General features: G+C 40.5%; 1 protein-coding gene across 6 annotated transcripts in view; it reads right to left on the bottom strand.

The window, feature by feature from the left end:
- The window catches only part of SDK1 (sidekick cell adhesion molecule 1), a 455,695-nt gene that overhangs the window by 149,398 nt on the left and 293,743 nt on the right, over positions 1-12,554 (bottom strand). For all 6 annotated transcript variants that reach the window (XM_042438052.1, XM_042438056.1, XM_042438054.1 and 3 more), the window contains one exon: positions 7,715-7,896. In XM_042438052.1, the coding sequence (XP_042293986.1) occupies positions 7,715-7,896 (182 nt within the window). The remainder of the gene's footprint in view (positions 1-7,714; positions 7,897-12,554) is intronic.

Here is a 12,554-nt window from a genome sequence, read left to right as displayed (position 1 = left end):
AAAGAGAAGTGAAAAAGAAGAAACATTTAGCTGCCATTCACAATTCAAAGGAAATAACGCTGGTGTGAAAAGAGGCCTGTGATTTATGTTTCTGATACTCAGTGGTGACTTAAAAAGAAACTTAATTGGCTTGTTTCTCTCTCTCTTTTTTCTGTTGGAGATTCCTCCAATGGGCAGGGAAGGGGTGAAATGGTTTTTGTAGCTTATTATTCCACACATGAGCTTTCCCCAAGGACTTAAGACAGAAGCACCGATGATGAGAAGTGAATATACCCCTCTGCAATAGGAATCTGCAGTTCCAAGAGGAAACACTCACAGCAACCCAAAGCCATCACTCAATGACATGGAAATTTATTGTAAGCATACTTGAATTATAGCACTTTCCTTGTCTGTTAATAATAATAAAAAAGATGGAAGCATTATGTGATACAAAAAATATTCACGACAGCTTGTGAAAGAAGTAATAGCCCAATCTTATTCACGTCTACATGGAAATACTTTCCATTATGTCTGATAGGACTTACATCCAAGTAAGTGTGCACAGGAGTGCAGCCTAAATGTATGAGGCAACAAGCAGAGGTAACTGAGTTGGCCATAAGAAAAACTCTGAAGGCCATATTAGTGTAATACCGCAATAGTAAATGGCAACTAAAAGGTCATTAGAAATGTACAAACCTTTGAGATCACCTGATCTTTTGAACAGGGAAGGTATGATACAAGGCACAAAGGAAGGGAAAATAGGCTGGCTCGATACTGAAATCCTTACTTCTATATGACCGGTGACATTCATAAGTGAAATTGGGGTATGGAAGATCTAAAGACATTTGAAATAGGTTCTGGCAGGCGATGTGATGGTTTCGGATTGTATCTTGAGCTGCCTCCATGACTTCTGGTAACAGGGAAGGAAAAAATATCCTTCCCTTTTGAAAATATAAAACTGTTTCCCACAATACAAATGTATTGCTTTATGAACTGCAAAATTGGAATTATATTAAATATAGGACTACAAATGAACACCAAAAATAACATTAACAGAAGTTAAAAAAGCAGTAAGCATTTTAATTAGATTTCCCAAATTAACGCTTCACTGCATAAACAAATAACAATAACAACATCACAAAGATTAAGCATAGTCTATCATGTATAACAGCTGTACCATATAAATGAATGCTGACTGACAAAAGCAGTCTTTGACAATGACCCCAAATAAAAGGGAAAAAATATTGATAATAAACTTGCATATTCATTTTCTGCGATGGGTCAGATATAATCCAACCTGCCTGTAAAAGAAGAAAATTGGAGATAATCTTTCTTCCATAATTGGTAAAGATTTCTTAGGCAGATTGCATCTTCCCCATGGGTCATCTGCATTGTTGCAATGAGAATGAGCTATGTATATACACGACTACAATAACGGGAGTCATTTATCACTTCAGTTCCACAACGTGAAATTAGTTCCTGAAGTCACACCTTCTGTGATTAATCACAAAACCTCATGAGGCTATTCTTGCACTCCTCACATCCAAATGTGGTATATCACCCCCAGAAATGCCATTAGAAAAATTAGTTTGGTAATCGGTTGACATCATAATGTTCTTCGTAATTTTCAAGACGGCACAGAACTCTTCAGAAAACCTTCCCCCCCATTTTGCAGGATCTTGTTTTGTTCCTGGAAGATGTTAGGTCTAAGAAACAGACCAGCCTCCCTTCTACATGCTTCCTATCTTCTGGACCTGAAGCTTTGCTCCTAGTCTTTGTGTGAACACTGGTCCAGAGAACTCCTTGGAGGTGTCCTCTGTTATCACTTTATGTTTAAGGTTAGGAGTCGTTTTAGTCTTCTCAAAACATGTACCTATGGAATAGGATGTGATCTCTTTAAACCAAAGGAATTTATATCTGAGAAGACATTATAGAGACACAACCTTGGCCTCATTCCCACTTACAGATAAATCGGTGTGCAATACGAATCAATAGATCGATTCGACAGCAGAGCGTGGTTCCCACTACATTTGCCCCGACTGCATTTTTCCTCTCCAAAATAATCCACTTGTGGTTCACATTCACGCCTGAATTGATTCAAATTGAACCCACTCCAGCCATCCCGATCTGCATCTGATTCACACTTGTGCAAAACAGGTTTATCAAAAAAGAAACAGAAAATTCAGCATCAAAAAGATGCAGGTTAAATGGATCTAAAGCATAGCCCCCCTCACTGAATCGCTTCAGCAATTCGGATTAAGTGGGAACCAGGGAGGTTTGAACCATTTCAAACTGATTCACAATATGATTTAAAAGGTAGTGGGAATGAGGCCATTGTGTAAGGGCCCACTGGACCTTCAGGCTATGTGTGCAAGGTGTATATGAAACATAAATGAATTTCATGTTTAGACTTGGGTCCCATCTCTAAGATATCTCATTTTGTATATGCAAATATTCCACCATCTAAAAAACTCCAGAATCCCAAACACTTCTAGCCCCAAGTTGGGAATTTTTTGGATAAAGGAGACTCAACCTGTAGCTGCAACTTCTATTGCATAGAGTGGGTTTGTGAACTGGTCAATAGGATAGTTCCAGCAATGCTTAAAAAATGCTAGTCGTTGATCGTGAGAAGTTTTGTCTCCTTGGGGAGGCCTGCCTCACACTTTGAAAAAGAATGATGGCTTCCCGGAAAATGGCACACTGAGAGCTCTGAAAACAGTTCACAGAGAGTTTGCCTACAGAAGTCAAGCTGAAATATTTCCCTGCTGCCCACACACTGTGCACCTTTGAGCATCACCTCCTCCTTTGAAAATCCAGAATGACTTTGAGGAACAGGGAGATCTCTCCTCGGGGAGTGACACTTGTAAGAGAACTCAGAACATCTTAAGAGTGTCATGTGTTTCCGTACGCAGCCCTCACTTTTTGAATCTTCTACAAAGCGCAGACAAAGACACACAGGTGTTTATGCGCAGTGTTCACAGGAACATGGCAAACTCAGTGCTCTCACCCGTCACTCACTTATATTAAATCAGAAAACATTCTGGTTTAGTGAAAACGTGATGCTTTTGAAATTAAATAAGTATTAGGAAATGGCTATTGCAAGGGAGAAAATGATAACACAATAATAATAATAATATGGATAGCTTAAGCAATTCTTGTCCAGAAAAGGCCATTTATTTACTGCTTATTTATTACTTTATTATTATTTTAGAGATGATCAACTTATGAATCCCACAAAGGCAGGGAATGTATGGAATTTTTTTATGTGTACAAGAGTATAAAATTGACATTAATGGATTTATTTGTAACAGTGGCATATGAAATCCATGGAAAGTTACAGTTCTCTAACTTAAAAATGTTGATGGCCACCCATCATTTTGTATAGACAGCATAATGGTGAATGTTTGCCAGTGCCTGCCTTTTGCACGGCTCACAAATATATGTCTTCCCATCACATGATGGGATTTGCAGGTTGTACCACGCTAAACCAGAACTTTCTCCCTGGATGTCTGTACCTTTCAACATCTTGCGACAAGTTTAAGGAATTTCCCAAATTTAGCCGCAGTGTTGCTGTGACAGATCCAACCTTTACATTCTTCTTGGTAAAGTTCACTTAGCTGGAAAGGCATTACAACTCAGCTGCTCCAACTGCAAGTTAATATGTAGCATTCCAAAACTACTTTTAGCAGAAAAGGTCAGGGAGGCAGTGTGAATAAAAGCCATTAAATGGACTCAGGCAGCAAGGTAATGGGAAAACGAGAAAGAATTTAGGCTAAACATGTTACTGCTGTGACTAGCTACTTGTGAATATGCAGAGAGTCAGAAGAGCAATTTTACAGATAAGTGTTTAGCGGAGGCTCGGGAAAAAACACCTTCAAATGAGCTTTTCATATCTTAGGATGTCAGTTTTTAGTTCTAAACATAGCCACGTCGTTCGACTGTAGGCTTGTCACTTTCTGAGGTTTCCGTCTTTTCCATCAGCGGTTTAAAATGTAGCATTGCGGTACTTACATCTCATTTCCAAGAACATTTATTTAATGAATTCCAGAGACTTCACGACAATTTCTTTTCAAATCAATGCGCTTATTAGGAATGTTCATGACAGAAACAAATTTCCACTACATCTCTTTTGGTGAGGAGTAGACAATTGCCAAGTGTGCTACCTGAGCAAGTGACATCTCTTCTGTGGCGCAAAAAGTAAATTAAAACACCTGCCCAGAATACTGTCTCTGGACAGTTTCCTTTATGACAGACTCAAATAATTTGACGCACGTGGTTCAAGCCTACAATGGAATCCAACAAGTGCAATTTCTGAAGTACAGCTAGAAACACTTCAGCACCAATGGCCATCTTATAAACCTCCAGATGTTTTGGATTGTACCAGCTCTAGTCAGCGCAATTGAAGGTTTGTATGTGTGTCTATGAAGGGGAGCTGAAGTCTAACATCTGGCCGGACACAAGTTGACTACCCTTGTTCCACCACAAAACATCCAACATCTTCTACAACATGAAACTTCTCAGTTTGGAGAAAGCTGTCATCAAATCAATTGAAAAATGGTTTTAAAGTTTTGGAACGTCAAGATATTTCATATATTGGGGCTTAAAGAGGAGTAAGAGAATCCACTGTTCAATGGAGAGCTCTTGAGCCACAGCAAGAACCAAATGGTCACGAACTGTTCTGTTTCATGTAGTTTACTCACACGCGCACATGGCGCTCTGAAAATCAAGGAACATGCTGGAGAGAAACAGAAAGATTTGATCATTTGAACCAACACAGCTGGCTTCCATTCCTTGACATTCTAGAGTTGTGGGAAAGAAATCATCTTGGCACAGTTTGTTTGAGGAGAAATGGACATGCAGTAAATTGTCCACCTTAACTACAGACCTTTTTAGTGTTTGAAACATACTATAAAAAAGCATCTCACTCTTCGCTCATTCAGTTACTGCTATTTTCTTTACCCAAGTAGCTTTCCAAGGGACAAGTCCCATGACTTGTTTATGTGCTGAAGACAGGATTTCAATGAATTTCAGTGTGCTGCTTCAAATGTTCTGTTTCCTTATAGACTTTCCTGAGTAGGCAAACCCTCAAGGAATTAAGATTTCATTTCTGATATCAATACCTTGATCTGCCTCCTTTCCATACACTCAAAGTAAAGATGTTTGCAAAAACTAATTCTGACTATGGAAAAAGACCCAATTTTTCCTTGACACCAGAATATGTTTTCTGAATTATGGAAGCATAACATGACAGTACAGTACTGAGTACTGAGTATTGGAGAAGAAGTCAAACAAATGAGTCCTAGAGCAGATCAAACTAGAAATCTCTCTGGAAGCCAAGATGACTAGAAGGAGGCTGTCTTACTTTGGCCACATCATGAAAAGGCACAACTCATTGGAAAGTATAATAATGCTAGGAAAGGTGGAGAGAAGCAGAAAGAGAGAAAGGCCAGATGAATGGACTCTATTGAGGAGGTCATGAGTATGAATATGCAGGACCTGAGCAGAGCAGTGGAGCATAGGGAGTCTTGGAGATGTCTCATTTACAGGGTTGCCATGGGTCAAGATCGACTCGAGGGTGGATAACAACAACAACAACAACAACAACAACAAATGTGACACAAAACCCATCAAAGTACCATAAAGGATCATTATGCCCTCGGTCAGCTGTTAAATATCCTACTGAATAAGCCTCACACGCGAGTGTAATCTGAGACCCAAAACTTAGCATATGCACACCCCAATAAAATTATGAGGATTGCACATGTGACTATGCCAAAACATGCAAGGACATCAGTCTGAGGAACTATCAAATGGAAGAAGCAGCTGCTGTTACGGAACTTAATGAATGACAGCAGACACATGTAAGGTCAAGGAGATATGCTGAGAAACCATTCTAAAAAGGCATTTAAAGTTTAGAGAGAGTCCATCTTTTAAATGAGCACCAGACTGCTTTAATGCCGTGCCAACACACTTCTCAAGAGAACCTAGTTGACATTATAGTGTTGGCCCTAAATAATTAAGTATCAGCAGCAGTTGTCCTTTAAGTGGCAAGTTCTGAACTCTCCATGACCTGGCTGCTCCTTTAGATGGCAAAGTACTGAAGATCTGAAGTCTTTCCCAGGGATGGACCTCAGCTCAGGGGTAGAGAACACCCCAGGTTCAATCTGTGGAAACTCCTGTTAGATAGTAGGTGATGGGAAGATTCCTTGGCATGAGACACTGAACAGCAGTGAAAAGCACTGCCAGTCAGTGCTTTCTCTTCCATCCTCACCGTGGATTTAAGAACTGTTTGTTTTATTGAGGAGTGAAAAATGTGCACCACCAGCAATTGTCTGGACATGCTCCAACTTCAGAGCAATAAAAGGAAACCCATCATTTTATTGCAAGGCTGTGACGTTAATAGTATCTTCGAATGAGACTGGGTCCAAGTGCCTTGCTCCTCTCCTGGCCTCTTTCCATGTCAAACAGAAAAGCCTTCAAAGGAGGAAGCCTAATTATGCCCCGTTCAATAAAGTCCACATTAGCAGATGGCAATGCCTATGCTGGAATCATCCATCAACATTATGAAGCAGTAGCATAAAACAGGACAAATGTCCAGCTTTTAATCTATAACCAACCACTATCTATCAGATAGCTAAAGATCTTTGCCCAAGGATCCTTGCCTTCTAAACACCGTTCTCTGTCAGCCCCTTAATGCAGACTAGACCACTTTCAGCTTACAACATGGGATTTATATGTTCTTAAATGACTACAGACAGCTGGTCAATAAAGGATGATAATAACATTGCACAATATCAAGCAAGCTACATTAGAACCAATTGCGGGATATATAAGGACAGGAATCAAAGGTCAGAAATACAAATAGATGCTGATGGAGATGGTTAAGGTACCAGGACAACGTAAAAATGTCACAAGGAAGAGAATATCCAACCTTCATGGTAAGAGAAAGAACACAGTTAAAGTGAAGCCAGGAAAGGAACATCAGAGGAGATGCAGTTTTGGTAGTGAAGAATATAGCACTACTGTCTTCATTTTAAGACATTAGTCTTTTCTGTGCAAACAGAAGAAAGCAAGATACACCAAAAGCAGGAATAAATGCAGCACACAAAAGTATGTTTGTAATTTAATGAGTAATTCTCAGAGAAGTTCAAATGGTTTTATCAGGAAACATAGTCCAATGGTCAAGGAGAATTTTATATCTTGAAAAGTCAGTTGATTCCTTTTTTAAAAAATTGCCCCATTGAGTTGCAACTGCATTTTCTCCCTCATCTTTAACCAAAAGAAACAAACAAAATCTTCTTATGCGGTAAATTGGATTTCATCATGCAGTAATATGGCTATCCTATTCCCACTCTGTGATAGCATTTCCTTAGGATCACTATTAAGCTGCGGCATATAAAGTACAAAGCTGGAATATGCAAACATGGTACAAATGTAAGAAAGCTTCAATAAGCATAAAATGTCACAATTGTTGTGTAAATAACAAAATTAACTAACTGATGTGCTTCAAAAATGAAACAGGATTTGCAAACTGAGCAGATGCTGTTCCTTACTTTCTTGGGACAGAACACAGCCATTATCACCTTCTGTTTTCCTTCCTACTCATATCTAACATCCTCTCATTTGAAATCTGTCAGAAAACAAGACAACCCATGGGCATGCAGAACACCTCCCTCCTGGTCAGAGAGGTACACACATGTTTTATACACAAACAAGCTGTCAATACTAGTCTTACCTCCTTGCAAAGTATACTCTGTGACTGCCCTGCTGAAGGTTCCCAGGCCAGCTCCGTTGTAAGATGCCACCTGGATTTCATACTGAGTCCAGATGATCAGGTCTTTTACCAAGCAGTAGTTAATCTCCGCGCTGGTGATGTTCTTGTATTGGTACTCTCCAGGAAGGCCTGCTAGGCGATACCTAAACAGAGAGAGGATCATTTGTTGGAGGCAGCTGAGTTAAACCAGATGCTCTGATTATCCAAAGCAGCATCTTTCCTGAAGACATAACATTCATCATTGTTTTTAAATACAGTGGGCCCTTGGTATCCACTGGGGTTTGGTTCCATGGATGCTCAAGTCCCATTAAATACAATGGTGTAGAACCATATCATCGGCGTAGAGAGGAAATGTATTGCCTGTCTTTGGTGTGTGGACTGTTGTTGAGAAAAGGAAACCTGGGATGTCATTAATTAATTAATTAATATAGGGGCCAAAATACATCCCTACCTAATACACATTTTAGTGATTATGTTTATCCCTGTATGTATCTTGGCATTTTATATTTTATTGCTGATATGGTCAGCCGACTAATCAATAAACATGGTTGTTGCTGTTGTTGTTTACAATGGTGTAGTAAAATGGTGTCTCCTATATGAAATGGCACAAAGAAGGTTTGCTTTTTGGAATGTATACATTTCAAAATTATTTTCAAACTGTGGATGCTTGAATCCGTGAATAAAAACATACATGGATATGGAGGACCGACTATATGTTGTTAGCCATCTTGAGTCTCCCTGATGGGAGAAAAGAGGTATATAAATGAATAAACAATAATAATGGGAATAATAATATATAAGGAGATTGACTCAAGGCTTTCATTCCGAGTTTCTTGGATGAGTGCATTATGGACTCAGATCTCCTTAGTCCTATCATACTACCTTGCATTCATTAATTCAGAAAATAATCCTATAGACATGTCTATTCAGAAGTAAGTTAATAGTGAATCCAATGGGCCAGACTCCCAGGATTCCAGTGTTTATTCAATTATGACGCCAGCTTTCTAGCCAGAGGCACAAACTAACAACTTACACCAAGCACAGCATCAACAATCAATGAAAACAAACTGATAAGAGCAGCAAAAGGCATAAAAACAAACAAGTATTAAAACAAAGGCGCCTGAAGGAATCCCAAACTGAAAAGTAGTATTAATTAGAAGCTGAACAGAAAGATCTGCCTGAATTCCTGGAAACTGGAAAGATATTGGGAAGGAAGTCCCAAAGGGTGATGGGGAATGGAGGATGCTCCATGCAATCCTCCACCTTGGATTGTAAGATGGACAGAGTACATACAATAAGTCAAAATACTGCCCTATATAGCTCAGCATATGGGTTAACTCACAGCAGTTTATTAGAGTTTCAGACAGCCGTTGTTGAGGATACTTGCACTTTACTACTGAGTCCTGTCTTTGCCAGCCTAGCATTTGATCTCCTTCTGCAGATCCAGTGAGCAAAGGGGCTCAGACAGGAGGAAATTTTCCTTAAGATACACTAACTTCAGTCTATTCATAGTTTTGAAATGTGTTCTGTCCAGCCACCGCAAGCTATATTCTGTACTAACTGCAGCTTCTTGACAGCTTTCAAGGGTAGTGCCTTGTAAACTGAACATATGAAGCTTTCTTACTGTGAATCAGCCACTGGTCTATCTAAGCCAGCAATCCTTCTTCAGTCTCAGGCAGCGATCTTTCAGTCTCACTACTTGGACACCTTTTAAATGGGAAAATATTAGGCATGTAACTTGGGATCAAGAGCATCCAAAGCATGTGGTTTACCTCTGAGAGACAGTCCTTTCACCTTTTTTATGCCTGAGACTGGTCACATCCCTAAAACACACCACTGCAAATATCCATAAATTGATGACATACATGGTGATAGTTCCTTTCTTTTAAATTAAGAGACATAACAAAATATGGCAGCCAGGCTTATTTCTGGTACATCTAGGAGGGACCACATTACTCCGGTTCTGAGGTCCCTCCACTGGCTGCCTATTAGCTTCCGGGCCCAGTACAAGGTGTTGGTTATTACCTTTAAAGCCCTAAATGGCTTGGGTCCAAGCTATCTCAGGGACTATCTCAGGGACCGCCTCCTCCCGTATAATCCTCCCCGCGCTCTCCGGTCCTCTGGGAGGAACTTACTGCAGCCTCTAAAATCTAGGCTTGCGGCGACCTCCCAGAGGGCATTTTCTGCTGTCGCCCCCAAACTCTGGAACGACCTGCCGGATGAGATCCGTCAGTTGACATCATTAGACAGCTTTAAAAAAGCTGTCAAGACGGATCTCTTCCGGCAGGCCTTTCCAGATTAACCATCCCGGCCTGGGCTCCCTGATCCCCTCTTTCCTCTCGTGGCCCCATCTTCAGTGATGGTTGAGGATCTCCAGAGGGACACCAGGGTTTTTAGTTTGTTTTAACTATATTTTATGTTTTGATATTGTGTTTTTAATCTGTCATATTTTTTAATACTTTTATAAGGAGGGGAGGGATTATAATGTTTTTAATTTTATATTTTACTCTGTTATAATTCACTGTTGTCAACCGCCCGGATTGGTTCGCCACAGGGCGGTATACAAATAAATATTATTATTATTATTATTATTATTATTATTATTATTATTATTACATACAGGAAAAGACACAGAGTAAGTGCAAGTCTATGTAAGACGTATGACCTAGAAAGTCAAGGCCATCTGGCGAATCCCTCAAAGCCCTGTTTTTTGCACTTTGTAAAGAGTATATACACAGAGAAATAGAGAAAGTGGAGGGAGGGACAATGTCAGGAAATAACCGTTATCAAAAACAAACAGTCCTTGGAAGCTTGAGAACTTGGAGGATGCGGGGAGGAATATATCCTCTTTCCCCTTTAGGAAACAAACTGCATAGAAGCCGCTCAGAATATGCTAATCCACATATCAGAAAGAAGTAGACTAAATAGCAGTCTGACTTGCAAATGAGGCATTATGGCTCTGAGGGAGGACAAACATGAAAATAGTTGCATTGCCCACCCTTCTGTTTATTTCTAAATTAATAAAGATGGGAGAGGGTTGAGTGAGAAGGCAAACCTCGCTAGAGTTGTGTTCCTAAAGGCTCTGATCGCAGCACAGTCACAAAGAACACAGAGCTGCTACTGCTGAAAACAGTAAGTAGTCCATGCCCACCCCCCCAACTACTGCTTTAGTGTATAGCTCCACTTACTCCCTCCATGTTCTGAATCCTGCCATAAACATGGAGTAGTTAAAGCCCTGAGTAAGGGTAAACCTGAGCAGGGGTTGTAATGATATGTGGACACATAGCTAACACACTGGAAGAAAAGAAGAGAGCTCAAAAGGACGGCCGGACAGAACAGAGGGCTCCATCCGACAACATTTGCATGGATACAGGCACGTTCCACACTTTGCCTGGCTGTTCTCTTTGCTTGTAATGCCCAAAGCAGGCAAAGTGTGGAACGCTCCTACATCCATGCTGTTGGCTTAGTGAGAAATCCTGGCCCTATAAATACAACATCTCCCTGCAGGGATGAAGGGGAGCAGGTGATGGCCAGTTTGGAAATGTCATGTCCTTTTGTGTTTCCCCCCCTCATCCTCAGCTTTTGACAAAGATTATAGCTGAAGGTTCAGTACACCTTCAGGTGTTATCGCAGTTGGACAACAGAAAGGTGCTCTACTTCTGGGCCTGACAACATCAGGGCCTGACAGGCGCACGATACGTTGCTAGTCTCTGGCTCTAAATATACAGCTGCAGACTACATCAAATCCCAGCTGTGTGCTTCAGTGAAGACTACAGCTGGGAACTGAAAAACTTCCACTGACAGTCAATGCTGCCAGAAACCAACAAGCAACACACAGCCTGTGCAACCAGAGCTGAAATGAAAGCAGGCTTTGGAGGCCCGTTCATTCATCAACAAAAGCTGGTCCAGCAACAAACACTGCTTGTCTCCAATGGCTTGTTCAAAGTCAGACTTAGAATGATAAAGAACAAAATATTGACTTAATAAAAAGCAAATAATGAAGGCTTGGTTATCAGTCACCAAACTGGGACTGGACTAATTCGGATCTACTTAATCCTGTGACAAGCCATGTTATCCACTTTCTGTTTCAAGCATTAAACATACATACATTCACGACTGCCAAATATCGTTGGCCAAGTCGTAGTCAATTTTTTGGCCACTTGAAACACTGGTTAAGGTACGTTGTCACCAATTACTGCCACTGAAAATGCTGAACTGCTGCCAGAAGTTATAGCAATCAAGCTGGGAAAAGTTAAGACGACGACTGCCACGGAAAGCAAGAGTGTTATCAGCCATCGCTCTAATTGTGGGTTCGAGATATTTAGGTATGTTGCCTTGAGTGCCACAGTGGCAGCCGCATGACTCACAATGCTTTAAAGAATAAGAACAATGAATATCTCCGTTCTTCACTACACTTCATCTAAGATTGCTAATTAGCAGCTGGCACTTCCAGCTCTGCAAAACCATTTTAATACAGTTTGTGTTTAATCAACAGCAAACAGAAAACCTGCTATATAATGACAATAATCAGGCACTGTGTGCTGGGCGCCCACATTTTACTCTTGTTTATCCATAGCCACCCTGCGAGGGAGGTTAGCCCAAGAGAGAATGGCTGGTCCAAGATCCCCCAGTGAACTCAGCAGAAAAGCATGAATTCAAACCAGACTCATCTTTCTCGCTCCATGTTGGTTCTGCAAATGAACAGTATTCAATGGTCAGCAAATAGGTTTCATTGTATTAAGTACACAAGAGGGAGAGATGGGGCAGAGTTTTGCACTTTGCAGTACACTCCCTGGTAAGT

This window comes from Sceloporus undulatus, chromosome 8 (genome assembly GCF_019175285.1).
Source record: "Sceloporus undulatus isolate JIND9_A2432 ecotype Alabama chromosome 8, SceUnd_v1.1, whole genome shotgun sequence".
Lineage (NCBI taxonomy): Eukaryota > Metazoa > Chordata > Lepidosauria > Squamata > Phrynosomatidae > Sceloporus > Sceloporus undulatus.
The sequence above is the reverse complement of the archived record's forward strand: the minus strand, read 5'-3'. Positions and strand labels throughout refer to the sequence as shown.